This window comes from Bombus vosnesenskii, unplaced genomic scaffold (genome assembly GCF_011952255.1).
Source record: "Bombus vosnesenskii isolate JDL3184/JDL3185 unplaced genomic scaffold, Bvos_JDL3184-5_v1.1 scf7180000013276, whole genome shotgun sequence".
Taxonomy (NCBI): domain Eukaryota; kingdom Metazoa; phylum Arthropoda; class Insecta; order Hymenoptera; family Apidae; genus Bombus; species Bombus vosnesenskii.
This window is the reverse complement of record NW_022882934.1, coordinates 1224093-1242718: the sequence shown is the minus strand read 5'-3', so window position 1 is coordinate 1242718 and position 18626 is coordinate 1224093. Positions and strand designations below refer to the sequence as shown.

Sequence of the window (18626 nt, the reverse complement as noted above, 5' to 3'; positions counted from 1 at the left end):
ATCAGAACAGTTATCCTTTCTAAAAACCATCTGCCGACCCGCATGTGAAAATCGCATAGTCTGCACTTTCGCCGGCCTTTTTCATCGACGCCCATTCTTGAAAACGACGACCGAAGAATAATCGATTCGGTTCTGTATTAACCAACAATGGGTTTCATTGAAAACTCGATAACGACGATTTCTTCTGCTCTGGCGATCAAGCGGCTACGAGAGGGTTTAACACGCCGCTGGATAAGATCAGCCGGCTTTAATCCAGTTTCTGCAGCCTGCTGAAGATCGCGAGGGGAATGAAAGCGACTCACCCAGCCCTTTGTGATTGGAAAAATGTCAATAAAATTGCTTCGCGTGAAAACCGACTAATTTAAAAGGAAAATTTGTTGTTCCTTCCGGTGTTAAGAATCCCGAATCTTCTTCCAGCTTTACGCTCTTAATTGAAATAAAAGAGTGAAAAGAGCATAAAGGAGGAAGATAACGAACAAACGACCGAACTAAACTGTTACATTGTTTTATAAAGTGTGATTGCCATGGTTATGTCTTGTCAAAGAAAACGACGAAGTATAGTCGAGTAAAAATTTATTATTATAATATGTACATTTAGGCTGTATTATATTAATATAAAAATCTCATCATACTTACTTTTATCCAGAGTAGTATAATTTTTACATATCGTACAAATATAATTAAATATTGTGATTGATCAAATATTGATTTGATAACATTGCACAAATGAATTGCAGCATCTTTATGTTAAATAATGTTTACTGCTTTTTTAATTAAAAATTAAAAATTAATTACTACTATTCTATGATTTTTCACACACCTTAGAAATGATATGCTATCAGAATATATGATTCTATTAAGTATACATAGATCTTTAATTAAAGAATTTCCTAACAAATGTCTTTCAACATATTTAATCTTCAAAATGTATTATTCATGATCATACAGTTTAATTAATTTCTAAATAAAAATAAATTTCTCGATTTCTCTTTATGGTAAATGAAATGATAGATGACATTGTTTACTTCGAGTTTCCCAAATCGAAACAGAGAGATCTCCCGGTTGAATAGACGATTGCGTAACACTACTCACATTGCTGCAGAGATAAGATGTTAATCTTGCTCATCGAGCAGAAACTTTCTTTTCTTCGTACATGTAGGAAGTTTTAACAAACGGTAAAATATAATCTCGTAATAATAACAAAATCACGAGATTGTTACTTACCGTGTTGACTACGAAACTTACCCGTAACTTGTTTAGTTGTCGGACTGTCGGACGTATCAAATTGCAAGCTCGAACGCGGGTTACACGGGTTAGTATTTGCTGCTTTTAAATTCTGAACTTTCCAACGATGCGATGGTTAAACTTGCCATACCGCGCAAACTTTCAATTCCTTACCTTGCTTTTCTTTTACCTTACTTTCGGAATAAAAATTCTTTCGAAGGATATGTTGAAATGACGTTAGAGTCCTAGGAAAGAGTTGCCTAATGGTATTACGGTCACACGAATTGTATCTATCGATTTCTTCCTTGTTACTGAATTCGGATAGAATTAAATATAATCGTAACGATTAAATGTAGAAAAAGATTCTTTTATAAAAAAAAAAAAAAATGCTTTCTAACGCATTTAACAAAAAAATTGAAATAATAATAATAATGAATAATTTCTAACGATTTTATATTATCTATGTTATTTTGCCACCTTTGAATTTTTAAATGTTGCTGCCATGTGGTTGGCTTTTAAAGTAAAAATATCTCTCGCAGAATACTTCGGATAGTATTTTGTAAAAATAATGAAATAAAGTTCTAAATAAAAAAATGCGATTTCAATAATTTCGGTACAGTTTTTGTTAAACTAAAATACGAAATATGCGCTTTATTGATATTATATTCACGATCGTTCTCCGAGTTATATACCAAACAAAATGAGCTATCAACACTCGATATCTTCATCTGAAATACTGCTGTTGACAGTAAAATGAAAGGCACAGAATTCTCCTTTGAATTTCTAATATGAAATAAGTGGTCTATGAGAAGATTGAACAAACTATTCGCACACAAATTCCTGTTCTATGTACGTAAATATCATATGTATGTCACAAATACTTTCGACAATCAAGTACGATCAATACAACCTCTGATCGATTTATATAGGTGATAATACTTCAACAATGCATCATTATATTCCACATATTTATGTTTTTATAAAACTAGATTTGTCAAGGAATATTTTATATTTATTTCGTGTCTATATTTGACGAGTTTACAACTTGTTTAAGTAACACCTGTTTCTGAACCAACAAATGTTACACGTTATAAAACGACATATGTATAACGAATGAATATGTTTTTAGAAATATTTTAATCTTTGACATCACCTGACGTACGTATAAATTAATAAACACAAATTAACGAAGTGAAAATTACAACATAGAATACATTATTTAGTGACATAATTTTAGTAATTTAAACGTAAAACGTAGCTCACAAAATAGAAATAAAGATATTCGTTATTAATAACGACTTACAAGTAAGCACTAAGTTTAGAATATATGAAAAGCTGCAAGAAAATATATATTTTGATAAATTAGGTATGATTTACTAAAAGTGTATTTCATTTAAAATTGAAAACGAAACACGAGAGTTTTTCAATGAGGCTGATTGAATACTGAGAAATACACTTTCGAGTTAATAATTCACTAATCCTTCTCGAGTCTTTTTTCATTCTTAGTTCGTAAATTACAACGAAACGTGAATTGTATAGATTAGTTAGGTATCAGTACAATCCGATCAAACGGTAATAATACATCGGTTTATCGATTATCTCTAAAGAATTCTCGGGCTAAGAAAAAGGTAAATAGCGCATGAAAGGTCGTAAATTGTTGAAATATTGAAATATGTTCGAATCTTCACTCACTCAGTAACCAATGACCAAAGCATCGAAAATCTAATAAAATCAGAGCGATCATTTTTTTTGCTGTAATCTCGACATTTAGAATTTTTCTCGATGAAAAGGGTATTGCAACGTCAAAAAGAAATTTATAAATTTTCCAATTTGTAGATAAAAGGAAAAATATAAAGAAAAGCCTATTAAGTCCAAAAACATATATTTTTTTAAATACCTAATAAATCTATGATATTCCATGTTAAAAATTGAAATAGAAACGCGTATTTAATCTTACAATAAATAAAATGAAATGGAAACGCAATTTCAATAATATGAAATTAGCCTGCGATATATTTAATTTTAAAATTGCTTTTCTGTAAAAAGAAAGAAGTATGGCCAATATATGTTTTCCTTTATATTTCAAATCAATTTCACGTAAATTTGATTCAATCTTGCCTCTGTAACATGGTATCTACACACACATGTACATTTTTTTCCGTTCACTTACTCTTACACCTACACATCATTTTATATCAGAAACCTTGTTTTCAATTAGTACGATATGATTAAATTTATTCCGCTTTACTGAACAACAATTAATTCTTCGTTAATTTATCGAAGATCTAAACGATCCAAACATCCCTTCCTACACTGTTTGGTAAAATACAATAGCTTCAGTGCGTCATTGAATCGTCGTTTATAAAAGATTGTTGAAAGCTTTCAACGAGTGTGCAAAGCGTGTAAATAAAAAATTTTATGAACGGCCAAAATTAAAGCATTTTTTAAAGTATATTGATCCGCAGAATGTAACACGAAAAAACTTCGGCTCGCCGTTTACATTCAAAGGCTGGCAGAGGCCGAACATCAAAGCTTTTTTAACTTTAACCCTCGCGCTACGATACACGGACAAAGAGCAGCCTGTGCTCACATTCTAAAAAGCGCTCTAAGGACGTCCCATAGAAGTACAGAACGTCATCTTGCTGGTCGCTTTGTGGCGCGTATCAAATTGCGAGGGGGCGAAACCTCTTTTCTTCATGCGACGACACCGGAAGTTTCCCCTTTCGAGGATTCTCTGTGCGTTAATTACGTTAATAAGCTGGTTAACTGTAGCTTGCTAAAAACCACGTTACCGTTATAATAATGAGGATAAGTTCTCCTCAACGAGAAAGATGGGAACGCGTTTCGTGGTTCCTCGAAGGAAACGGGCAACATTACCTTCTAAATAATCCCTTGAAATGTAACAATTGTTAAAGAAATTCATCCGTTTATTCGATTCTATTTTATGTCTGCCTTTTTACGTTACAAATATGTAGGCAGCTTCTACTACGCCTGGTAATATATCGGGTAGCAAATACTTGTAACTACGATCGATGGAAATAAAACAGAATTATTAGTTTAAGACTAGTTAAGATTAGTTTAAGATTAATGAAATGTGAAATATCTGTCCCTACTCTAACTGTGGGAAGATACTGAACAATATATAAATATTTATTACATTAAATTTATAAATTATAACATCTGATCACATTATCAATACACAAACTAGTTTTAAAACTCTAATGTTAATATTTTATAGAAGAAACTTAGCCTATATTCTAACTAATAGTTAACAGTTAATAGAAATAAAATAATCCAACTTCCACGCCTCATTATTACCGAGTAAAAGCAAAAGTCGAAGTCAAAATTTTGTATATCTATCGTCTATCGTCACGTAGGAAGCTAATAGATATCTGTAACATATACCGAATAAAGAGCAATACCAGAGTTAACAACGATTAAATAACAAACAGTTAGTTGTAAACCGATTCGCTCACAGCAACGCGGTTAACTCTGTCTGGTTTCTGTCCGCTTCCGTCACTTACTCTTCCGCATTATTTCCGGGAAGCGTGTTCGTCGTGCGGCCACGCGCGGCGAAAACCGACCATCCGATACCGCGCAAATTATTTCGGAGATTGCCTTTTTTAAATGCAATACATAGTGTGAATAAAAAAGAGAACAGCCTCAATACCTGCGTCCATGGCCGACGGTTATTATCTTCTCACAAATTACACCGGAGCGCTGCGCCAGAGTTTCCGTCTCGGCTACAATAAACCGAGTTACCCTTCATCCCTTCGCCTCTACCCCTCTTCAGCCCCTTTACCAGCGCAACCCCCTATCTATCTATTTCTGCCCCATCCCAGTGTCTCTTATTTTCAAGCGGGGGAACTCCTGATAGGCCGAGCTCCAGCCTATTTACTTAGCCACCATGTACGCTAGGCAACACTTATTACCCGAGTAACGCAATCGTATAATGCGCCACCCTCGTGTTCACGCTCGCGATACCGCCTAATTTAATGTTTCGGGAATCAAGATCGCGAACGTAACAAGAGATCGGTATCAAGTACCGCGCAGAACACTCGAGTACCTTAATTATAATTTGTTGTCGTGGAACGTAGAATATTATCTATGAGTAGACTATGCCACGATTAGTAGGTGCAACTCGGCGTGTTTAAGGGGGAACGATCAAATCCGTGAGATCGAAGGAAAAGATTAAGAAATTGAAAATTTTCTTAGCTGCAAGTAGATGATGATATACAGTTTTATCAGTCTGATGTGTTCAGTGCTTATATCTCAGATTTGAGTCATCCTGTACTTTTGTGATATGTGTATCAATTTATTTTGATGATGTTTGTACATGTATATAAATTAGAAATCATAAAATTTATGAGAATACCTTGTAAAGGGGATATGTTATGTACATCTGTACATATGTATGGTGGTTTAGGATTGTAATATAGTATAAATTTTATATAGGTATCACAGTACATATGAATACCTACGGATGTCGGTTTCGTACATATAAATCTACATAGAGACGGATTTTGTACATGTAAAGTTTGTTTTCTTATTAACATGCACTACCATTCAAAAGATAGAAGAATTGAAGATTTGCTTATTTTTGATAAGATTTATTCTTACAGATAAATCGAACTGCAATAATTTTATTCTTCGTAATCATCATAGTTACCTACGCATAATAGAATGTTACATCGGTAATTTTTAGAATCTAAAAATTAAAACTTACAGTTGTAATTGTCAAACTATATGGAATTATTGTTATTAGTTGATAAACTCTTCATCTTCATTTTCGAGTATTTAACTTCTAAATTATAATTTAGATTAAACAGATTCTTCCGAGTTGATAAACGACGTTAATGTTGCTAATGTTTAATACTGTATTAAATATACATAATAACGTGTACTGTAAGTAATAATATTTATTATTATGCTGTATTTTGTAGTAGCCAACTTAAATTCATAATTCACCGATTCCTTAAAAAGATCGTAGATAATATGTTTAATTAACTACAATGCTAACTCGTAATTCATTTGCACTGTCATAAACGGTAGCATATTAGATCCACTCAATGGTAAACGTGTTAAGCTGCAATTACACGAACGTTGGACAAACGGATCGTATGATGCATACGTCTATACAAGGTTGACGACAGGTGATATAGGATAGATGATAAACGATTGTCGAACTTGCGATGCGGACGCTCTTCCATTCTATGTGTTCCTATGGGTCTAATAATGCAATCGTCGAATTGGGCAATTGTTCTTAGTGAAATTTCAGTATTGAATGTCGCAATTTAAATGGTACCGAATTTCCCAGCTATCGTAGTACGATCGACAAAAGGATGTTTCTGCGTGAAAAAATTATTCCAAAATATTGAATAAAATTTTTGAAGAAAATTCAGTCCAATGTATCGAATTACGAGGAAATTCTGCTCGATTTTGTCTCCAATACATACGTTAGTTTTGATCGTTCATTTCGTGTTTAAAGTCAGAAGCGTTTAATAAAAGGAATCAAAAAAGCTTTCATTATTTGTTTCGTTGTTTGAATTTTCAATATGTAGGTAGATACAATTATCTTTATAAGTTTATGCAACAACATATGTTCAAAACTATAGAAATTAAATGAAGATTTAATCAAATATTTTGATAGACTTTGTTCGATAATAATTTATTGTTTGTACTGGATTTTCATCTGTGGAACTGTCCATTTTTTCATGCACACCCTATATTCTTTATACGATCTGTTTTTCCACAATTTTTTCAGAAACCTATCTACCGTGTAAAAACAAAATTGTATGTACAGTTTCTTATTTTATAATCAAGCGTACAAGCTAAGGAACACATATTGTACATCTATGTGTTTTTCAGAAAAATTGTGTAAACCATTATAATTTTTCAGCGATATTCGCACTTAAATTAACTAAATAAAGTAAATTGATTAAAGTAAAACACCTTGCGTAAAGATTAATAAATCGGTTGTTTTACTATCTTATTCTAGAGTTGTCTCAACTGTCGGCAGTAGTATACACTAATATCAATTTGCCTGCAGTAAGATAATAAGGCTAATATCACTCAGCTCAAACGTGAGCGGCAAAACTTCTACTACTAAACTACTATACATTGTTATTGAGGTAATTACGACAAGAATGGTAGCAGAAACATCGCAAATTAATTCAGAGGATTGTGCACCATGGTTCTTAGAAACATAATAAACGACTATACACTGTCATGTTAAAGTTTCGAACTATCTGCATATATTTCTAGTCTTGCAATATAAGGTAACTAAACTTATATATTAATATTAACATGATCGTTTTAAAAATTCCTAATATATGCATTGCAAGAATGTACTATAAAAAAAGAACAATGCGAGGATCGAAAGGTACATATTCTATAAAGATAGCGTAACACAGTAATTGAAGATTGATCTAAAATTCGAAAAACATGTATTGAACTTTTATTTGTGTTTATAAAATAAAATGTACTTAAAATGTTTAAATGTTCATTTGAAATTAAACTTAAGAATGGGCTATCTAACATTTCCTGTTATTTTGATACTACCGTAGCTATTGAGATAATAGTTAAAATTGAATAATAAATGGTAATAATACAGGTGTTTACTCCATTTAATGATTTAGTAATTTTTATATACGATATTATTTAAATGTAATATAAATATTTGTATAAATTTTTTTCTAAATATTTGTATCAATAGAGCTCCCAAATTTACAATTAAATTTATATTTAAATCAGTATACATCTGTGTGTATATCATGCAAATCGCATTGTTATTATCATATTGTTCTCCTCTAAAATGTACTATACATGTATTTCGAATAAAACTTCGCAACGTATTCCATTCATTTCCACGTATACATCAATAACAATTACACTCCTGTCCAACATATTAAAATAAATTAAAAATTGAATAATTGCTGTTGTAATCGTTACCATTAATCACCGGCGGGCTCAGTCCATTTAATTTGAACAATAAATCTTCGGAAAATTATAGATTGTACTACATTATGTAACCACTGTCGCACGTTCGATAAATTAGTTTACTTTCTCGACTGCTGTATGCATTATGGAACATTTATTACGAAGTTGTGTGACTGTTACGTTTTAAGCATTTACATTCCCAGTAACATCACTTTTATTATTCATTGAAACGTTCAATTTTAACTGTCGTACCATTACGATGTTTCATACTATCATTTTAAATATACTGCAGCGCAGAGAAAACGTGTAGTATGTGGTTTCAAAATAGTCGTGCATTACGGTATTTCACTACGGAAATTATCAGAATATTTGGAATTGATTATAGAATAGGTTCGCGTTATTTACTACTTACAGATAACCAAATAAATCTGACTAATTGGATCAGTTCTGAACACAATGCACAGGTACAGATTCAAGTTTAATAATTGAATTGGTTCTTATGTTTGTTCCAAAAGATGTATGGTGTGAGTACTTTGGTAAATTACCGTAGGTTCTATAGATATATTCTCCTCTCAGTTATTATATCGAGGTGTATTTTCCGTGTTCCTAAAATTAATAAGAAATCTTTGTTAGTATATATATGTATATATGTATTTTATTGATCTTACCGTTTAGTTCAATTTAGAATATTTGTTTTTCCTTCTGTCTTATAATTCATTTTGTTCTCGTCCTCATGACAAAGTTCTTTTTACTGCGTATTACTTACATAGATTGTGAGAATTGTAACGATTAATTTGGTGAAATTAACGCGAATAAAATTTGTGTTTACACATATAATCCAATCGATATTGGTATAACGGTATTTCTCTGTAAAATCGCTTCAATTTGTAGTCTGCTAAAGAAACACTTTGCAACAGTCTGGCTGGAAATTTCTGAGAAATTCATTGCAAAGAGTTCCTTTGTAGTGCGAAAATAAAATATTGTGCAACTTATATCCATTAAACCGTTCTCATTCTTGTAATAGAGAGAATACGCTAAAAATGTTACTGTGTAATTAAAAAAAAAGAAAAAGAAAAACATGCGTTTTCACACAATAGTTATAATATAGTTAGAATCGTTATTATTAAATACATATGATTTCGTGAAATGAAAGGAAACTGTGAGTTTGTCCATAAAGCAATGATATGTTGAAATTCTGTTGTCATGGACGTGTTAAGAGCAACATTATAATCGCTTGTAAATTGCCTTTGTATAGTTGAAACACCTGTATACGCATACCCACACATACACACACCTGTGTACACGCAGGTGCACCATTATACGTCGCCATAGAATTGTAGAGTCGATCGATAAGCCTGTAACGAGACATAACCTGAGTTATCAGGAGACTTTGGCCATGCACCGTTGGTAATCGTTGATCCGAGAGAATCTACTACATACATGTACGTACATACATAAGTGGTTGATCTATCAGATGTGCCGGGCTTTGGTAACGTGATGCTACTACGTTCTACTACGCGCTTCCTTACCCTATAATATAAAGTTTATACGAACATATTATATATTATAATATCTATTTATCGTAAATCATATATATCATAGGATGTGATATATTATATATTATAGCATGATTTTATTATAATTGTTAAAATTTTATTTTATCGTTATCGATTAATTCGATCATAAAATAGAGGAATTTGTAAGGAAATGATAATACCTGATAAAGCGAACATTTCGAAAATCATAAAATGAAGTTAGACGAATAACTAGAGTGAAAAACAAATATTGTCAAAGATAGTCGCTTATCAATCATTTTCGTGTACAGACACCTTTTCAAGCAGCCTACTATGTAAGAAGTACATAACAAGTATACTAGCCAGTAATAGAAAAAACTACCGCAAAAAATGTAAACAAATAAAAAACAGTGTACCCATTTCTTATAATCTTTCATTCTGGTTTATCGCAAAAAGAGAGAGAGAGAAAGTGTAAAATATGTATAATATTTAGCTGAAAAACTTTTAGAGTTCATTAGTTACAGCTAAGTATAGTTTTTGTCCTATTTTATAAAATGAAAATTATTTTCATGAAACACATTAATGGAGAAAGGAAATAAAAAGAATATCTTTGGGAATCTATGTAAAATATACATGAATTAATATAATGGGTACTCGAAGCGAGAAATGGATCAAACTACGATATATATGTATCATAGACATACACATATATATCGCTATATGTATATATATATATATATATATATATATATATATATATATATATATTGTTCCTAATATCTCAAAGAGCTTTGATAGAACATTGTCGAACGTGTTCAGTTTCGGAACTCTTGTATAGATATGCAATCCCTAGGTAATGTTCGAAACCCTTACAATTCTAGTATATCTATGAATTACATTACAACTCCCTTGTATCTAACAAGGTTATACTTTAGGATTAGATCAGGATTAGATTTAACGTAACAGAATCCGAGACGAATCCGCTGAATGTATACCAATAAATTTTAATTAACGGTCACGTCACATAGATACAACAACATCTGTATTTTAAGATGCATGTATAATACATTTGCTGAAATTTAATTTAATCAACAAGTTGATTACGAGGGTGATAAAGTGAATTCAATAATTTAAATAAATAATATTCTTTACATAATTCTAAATACCCGTAAGAATTATAACAATTTGCGCGTAGATAATTTTACATATTTTTTAAAATAAAATAACTTGCTTTTAGAACAATACAAGAGGAATGGAAATCGTATATGAATAGATACGATTAAAATACGAAGCAATTCGCAATCAGAAACGAATAACTGGCATAACGTCTCCGCTACAATAAAACTTTAATCCGATTTCGTGGCTGATGAATACGTTCGGCAGCTAACTATGAATCGAGACGATAAATGTTTCAACGCTTCGACTCTCCGAGTCGACTTCGCTGGATGACATTTACACACAATGGTGGCTCTTATCGAAATTATGCCTAACACGTTAGTTGGCATGTGAATTCGATATTCCTTGTCACACATTATTAAAATACTGTCACTTATTTCGCTATAGTATATCGTAATACATGATATAATATACAGAATGTGCCAAGTTTTTTTCCACAAAACAATTTCGCTACGTTCAAGAAATAAAAAAAGTAGGAAAAAATATCGAATTAATTCACATATAAGCTCATGAACGTTTTATTGAAAAATTATTGATATTGGATTGGTTTTTTGTTCGATGAAACGTAGAAACAGATTGACGATATTTTGTTCGGTTTTAAACTGCTGTGCGTTCTTATAAAATGTAGGATTAGTACCTATGAGAAACTGAATTTATACTGCATATATTACAAATTTTTTTATCGATTTCCTTTAATTTCAACAAACGTATTACCAATTCTTTATATTCGTCTCCGACATGGGTATATTAATTCTTGGCCGACAAACTTTTCCCTATAAATCCGTTAACGTGATATCGAAATACCAAATAATCGATTCTGTTTCTATTAATACGTTGTTACGATTTCTACTATCACCGTCACTTATACACCTTTCATTTACATTTAGTGAATTTATCGTATTCTGTACACTCGCATGTTCTACATCTCTCATTCTCGCTTCTCGCGTTCTTGTATGCTGCTTACACGAAGTACTTACAATATTGCGTATTGTCGACTGTAGCATTTAAATTCGATTATGCAATTTATCAGAAATTAATCTATCTATGGCAACTGTCCTGTTGCACCCTACGATGATTTTCCTTCCGCCGATTATTTGCATCAAACATATCCTGATTCCAAAAATGGATCTTGCTCCGATCTCGCTTCTGATGCCATTACGATTATATCATCGTTACTCGTACTCCTTTTGTTTACAATCGTATGCAAAATTACATATAAGTATAATGAACACCAAGACTGTTTTCCCTGTGTAATCAATATTTTGAATGTCGTCAAAAAATGGACGTTGTATACGATGATCGCTACATATTTTTAACAATATAAAAAAAAACCTAAAATATATTGAATCATCTATGCCGTCCTCCATAATTAAAATTTCCTATCTAGAATGTTTCATTGTTCGAGATATCTCTACATATAATTGGTAATAGAAGGTTAATTTAGTAATAAAATAATTTTACTGACGTATCAATTGAATCGTATTTCTTCGATCCGAAGATATTTTTCAACGTGTCGGCTCACATCGTTAATTTGCGAACCGACTATCTCTGCGAAGCAGAATACGAAAGAGACGGGACATTATTAAATTCATCACGCGCAAGTGGCCAAACAAACGAGATTAATGCTTTATTCGATTGTAGGGAATGAATAAAGCATCAGCGCTGAAACGTGATCAATTTTTCAGAAATTCATAATTTTCCTGCTGTAATTTGTTTCCTTATATGATCGAATTTATGATTTAAATCGATGAACCGATGACGAAATGACATACGAGCCAAGATACAGCTGTGGATTTATCCATAGAAGAGATTCACGTTGATCCTTTCGTTTCACGAATAAATCCAGATTAATATTAACATCTTCTGACGTACGTTTATAAGATGTAAAAATTTGAATGACGATGTCATTATCGCGCCATCGGAGTATATGAATTTTTCATCGGATGATACCTCGTTATTGATCCGTCAAATCGGTGTTTAATTCTCACGCAAAATATTATTGTTATTTTAATATAATGCACATTAAGGATACGTAGGTTGCATATTTCATATATATTAATTTGTGCGAATTGTTATATTAAATTATATTATATTACAATTTAAACATGTATCCAAATATATGTTTCCAATTTAATTACTATTTTGAAATATTTTAATATCCATCAAATATACATATTTGCGAGCATTAACATTTTACAAAACCATTACACGTATCTGATTTAAATCGGATTAAATAATAACTGGTATATTGACAAAATTTCAGGTTAAATACATCTAATGTGATTAGAACTCATTGTACGAGTATAAATTTCATTTTTACTTAAAACTCGTATTATATAGTTTTACTATTTATAAATCTGCATAAGAAGATCGATGCAATATTTATACAATAAATCACGAAAATATTTGGACATTAACCAACCATTTTTACGATTATATGACACTGCCACCGTAAACGAGACTTTTCTAGTTCTTCAAACCGAGGAAACATTTTTTAATTTAAGACAAAAACGTCTCCGCTTCTTTCACCTTTTTGTTTTATCCGCAACCGGTGTACCGAGTTCAGAAGACCGCGGAAGGGAACAATTAAAACTTCTGGTTAAAATAGCATAGTCGTCGACGTCACTTGGGCAAACTGAATTCTTTGGCCGGCGGGAAAAGTTTTCTTTGGCTAGAGAAACACAACACGTTTAAAACTTTACACGATGATTTAAAATACTTCTCACGGTTACTTTTAAAGACCATTTAGGTCTAATATATTCGTATCGTGTACAATGTTTGCTTAGTATCTCACTCTTGGCAAATTTTTAGATTTCGTTCAGATAATGTGATAATGTGTTTACAAAACAAATACGAAAAACGTATGCAAAAAAAAAAATATATATATATATCTTGCCTATGGTCTCGAAAAAATTGTTGAAACTATTCAATAGTTGAAAACTTCCTCTCGGCGTATTTAAAAATAAACAAAGTTCTAAAAATAAAAAAAATATTTTTATACCACTTTGCTGATAATCTTCTATAAAAACAAATATTCACATGGATATACAAAAGGTTATTTATAACCTTTTTTTTACATTTATGAGAAATTTAAAGCAACACGCAAAAATATAGATAGATATAGTATAATATTTATAATATTTTAGTACTGTAGTATAGTGAAATGTTCATCGTAACATTCAGTAGACGAAATAAATCTTGCCTGCGCCCTGCTCTTTAGTCATGTCCGTAAAAATACGCATTTGCATAAATATCTGCAGTTTATTTATAGCATCTTGCTAATCTATGTGCCTGTAATATGTACCTATTGATCCTCTTTTATGAAGAAAGATATATACCCATCTTCGAAGCGGCAATACTTCAATCAACTGAAAGAAATGAAGCACAAAAATAGAAAAAGAATTTAAAAATTAGTGGTAGTCAAGCCTTATTCGCAATTCGAGGGGTTAACAGTGACATTGGAAGAGCCGAGCGAAATGTCGGCTGTCCTAACGTGACTTTCAGAAAGCGAGGAAAAAGGATACGGTCGCGAAGCCTTAGAAAATTTGCCCCGTAACGAAGCTTTGTGCCGATCCAATCGTCGGTTTCGCCGAGTGCAATTTTTCCCTGGCCACCGGAGCCTCGACTGGCTCGGTTTGCCTCGCCCTCACCTCGACAGACTCGTCGAAAATGTAATCGTCTTTCCACGGCCGCTTAATTCGCTGGTCGGGTTGTCCGCAACGTAGAGGAAAAAAAAAGACAAGGTAACCCAAAACCTACGGGATCCGATTCGATCGGATTCCACGTTCCGACTTACGCGTGTGAATACTCTGGCTGTTTCGTTTTCCTGCGCTCTAGACGCCGTTTTCAGAATTTTTCGCGTAAATTAATCCAACCGTGACCGCTCCTATCATCTTTTTATTCCTTTCGCGTGGCTCGATTTTTTGAGCGATAGATTTTAGCGAACGATCCAGGGATCCCCCCACTTCCGGAGACCGAGTCACGACGTACGATTTGTACGGACTTCGGATGACCTTCCAAAAAGCACTAGCCACCGACATCCATTGATTCTACAGTCGAATTGAATAGAGTGCCAGCGTCCCGGTCGCGTCCTGGTCGGTCTGTATTCCAGGGAAGCATGCAATTGTTTGCGGGAATTTTCGTGTTCGCTCGACGAAGAACTAGTGAAATTTTGCACGTGTCGTTGGCATGTTTTTACGACAAGCTAGGAATGACAGAATGTACTTCTGCAGTTACTTTGGAACATTCCAGTAACTTCTCGTTCTCTGGTTTCATTTTGAAATTTCCTCGAACTTCTTTTCTAAATGTAATAAAATATTTTGGAAATGCCAATTTCTATGTTATGAAACCATAGTAAAATAATCGGTGTTAACAATCACATTTTTTACATGAAAACGATTTAAATATTACGAAACTACCCTCTTACCTAATTTGTATATATATTTATAGTTGTATATGTATTTTTGTTACCATCTTGAAAATTTCAAAAATATTAATTGCCATCAGGTATTCTTACTATTTTCTAGAAAATCTCCTAGATTTATCATATACGTGCATACATGTATTTAAAAGATTTATATCCTTGATCTTTTTAATTATGTCACATTAAAATAGTTCTCTGTAATAATCAAAATGGAAAATGTAAAAAAATTGGCTTATTATATTTTCCTACCTTCAATGTTGTCTGTAGAGCGATGTAGAGAATAAATTTATTTCATTTTCTGATTTTCAGTGGTCGAAGAAAATCCTGTTACACAAAGCAAAACACACGAGGAGGGAAATGTTGATAGCCTTGATGACGAGTCAGGTAATATATCTTTTTAGACAGATAACAAAGAAGATATTGCTTACCACCTTTCTATAACGAAATTGCTTGTGGTATTTGTAAATACGAACTGTTGTATCAAATATATTATTACAGAGGAAGATGAAGAGAACGCATCGCAAACACATTCTTCAGTTGTAGAAACTGATTTCAAATTTTCTGACTTCATCTACAGGTAAGACAATTAATAAATGAGACATTGACTATGAAAAATGGACAAACCCAAATATCCGATAAATTGAGCAATTCATCAGTTCTTTTCTGATATTAGTTTTATATTATTGTATATTATATGTTATTTAATTTTACATATTATTCGCCTTATCGTCCAAAATATATACGAAAATGTACAGTATATTCAATCTAATAACTGATTTCGTTATATTAGTATCGTTTGACTTGGAAAATACGAATGCCTCCAAATTTTTATGTGTAATACAGTTCATTGGGATAAATTAATGCCATAAATTGATATTCAGAAAAGGATACGACTTACAATTAATCCACTTCACCTCCCAATGCCCTAAATTTGATTTTGTAGCATATACTAAAGATTTTAGTTTCAATTTTTATATTTTGTTTAAGATTTGCCAATGTAAAAATCGTGAGAGCAATGTTGGTTCTGCTGCAGCAATTTGACAAAAATACAAACGAAGTGAATCATTACATTACCAAGATGCTTCATCGAATAGCCTGGGATTGCAAAATGCCAGGGCTCATATTCCAAGCGTCAATGTTCCGTGTTTTCCAGAGAATTCTTGAGTCTAAGTATGGCGGCCACAAGGTAATTATTTATATTCATATTTATTTTTCTTAACTCTAAGTTTCATTCTTTGAAAACACAATGTAACTTGTCACTAACCTTTTCTTTAAGTTTCCTCATATACTAGTTCACTGAATAACAAATTGTAGAATTAATGGCTTGAGCGCCTCATATTATAGATGAAATACTCGTACAAAATATATATTTAAATGGTACAAGATTATGTATATATGAAAAATTAAATATTATCACTGCAACAAAAATATTTAAGTTTAAGATTGTGAGCATATTTGGAAAAAAAAACAGGAAATATTTTATTTCCCAACAAAAATTTTGTTTAACTATCATTATTCCCAAAATATACTATCTTCCATTTTTAATTATTATATCTTTGTAACTGCATCAATATGTCAACTTACATTCCTTCTTTCATTATACCAATAATTACTTGTAACAATGAACAACCAAATAAACTGGTGACCATCAAATACGGTTCTATATGAAAAGTAAAAGAATGTTTTATAAAATTCATAAACAATAGCTAGCCGAATGAAACTTATGTGGTCAGATTTTCAGCAAAAATTCGCTCAATGAAACGTTCAAGCATTAAATGCATATACGTATAAAAACACATAGAATTTAGTATAAACAAAAACACTTGGTCCCACCCCTACTAAACTTTTTATAGTAAGATAACAATACAGTCCAAATCGTGATTGGAATTTCCAAACTATTCAACAAAGTTCCTATAATTTTCTATTGAATTCGTAGCACGAATGCAATTTTTCTCTTAACTTAAAGAATTTTATCGTCGAATTTACATGTCTGCCATGGTATCTAATAGCCACCGGAAGTATGCTTGTCTCGAGTCACGAAAGCTGAGTCCTCTTTGCAGGAACTCCAAAAGTTCGCAGTCTTCATAATCCGACGTTTCATCGAAGTCGCGCAAAAGAACCGGAAAGCGTATATGGAACTGCTCTTCTGGAAGACCACTCGTGACGCGACCGAGGTCGTCGAAGGTTACAACGCGGAAACGGATAACAAGAAAGTTCCGCGCAGCCTCTGGACCGAAACCCAGGAGGACGAGTTACGCACTCTCTTTATGGAACATCAGACTAACAAGTATCCCCAAGGTACGTTGCTCGTCCTACCTTTCGCTAAATCCTATGATTTACGAGTCTTCTTTAACGCACAACTTTGCCGGATATTTTTGAATTTGCCAGGGCAGACGATTAGCTATATCCCGTTCTAGTTTGCTAGCGATTGAATAAAATATTCTATCAGGGGAAAGATCTCTCTGCTTTCAGGAAGCATTAATACATAATGTATGTGCTTCAAAGAATGTTTATTGGACATTCTAAATGGAATACTTAATGAAGGGAATTCTAATGAATATATGTATCCGTACATTCTTTCATATCTTGCACTGGCTAAATTCACTGTCTTTAAAGAAGTCAGTCAGCGAATAATTAATAGGGAAAAACCGACCAAGTAGGTAAGAGTGTATGATTTAGAAATACGGGTTACGTTATTAGACCGCAAATGTTCTGGCATTTATAGTGTATTTAAAGTATGGATCACTATCTTGACAAAACTTATTAATTAAATAATATATTACAATACAGATTTGTAGGATGTTTTAACTTGTTACCATAGATAAGGCGATATAATAACGATATATGTTCTATATATCCCTTCATTTAATATTGAAATTACTTAAAAGATTACCTGTGTTGTTTCAGTCAGGATGACATTATTTTAACACGAGTGATCCTTGATACCGAAATTGGTAGATGCTAGAGAGAATTGTCGGTAATATTGAATTACTGATAACAACGTCTTCATTTATCAGCTAACCTAATCACGTACCCCGCGATGATCCAGTTATCCTTCCCTTCCTACAAATCAATTCAGGATAATATTGATTGGATATAAATAGCACCGATATTCATAGTTCTGGAACGTTTATTGAAATCCCCATGCACTATTAAAACGTGGTCCGGAAAATCAAATTTAATTAATTGCACCCGGAAATTGATTCTTATCAAGTCATGTAACATATATTTTATCGTCGTACATATTCTTTAAGAAGAAAAATGTTAGAAAACCATACAAAGTTTTGGATCGTCTGCTTAGTCAAAAAGGTGGAGGGTGAACTTGGACTTTGTAATGAAAAGTTAGGAAA

General features: G+C 32.3%; 1 protein-coding gene across 2 annotated transcripts in view; it reads left to right on the top strand.

The window, feature by feature from the left end:
• The first annotated feature begins 9554 nt into the window (after positions 1-9554).
• Positions 9555-18626, top strand: part of LOC117231951 (protein timeless homolog) — a 27078-nt gene continuing 18006 nt past the window's right edge. Inside the window, exons 1-5 of one of the 2 annotated variants that reach the window (XM_033490977.1) lie at positions 9555-9605; positions 15586-15660; positions 15775-15853; positions 16264-16462; positions 17337-17574. In XM_033490977.1, the coding sequence (XP_033346868.1) occupies positions 16292-16462; positions 17337-17574 (409 nt within the window). In that variant the 5' untranslated portion in view covers positions 9555-9605; positions 15586-15660; positions 15775-15853; positions 16264-16291. Of the gene's footprint in view, positions 9606-15585; positions 15661-15774; positions 15854-16263; positions 16463-17336; positions 17575-18626 lie in introns of those variants that run through there. The other variant, XM_033490978.1, reaches the window with a different exon arrangement.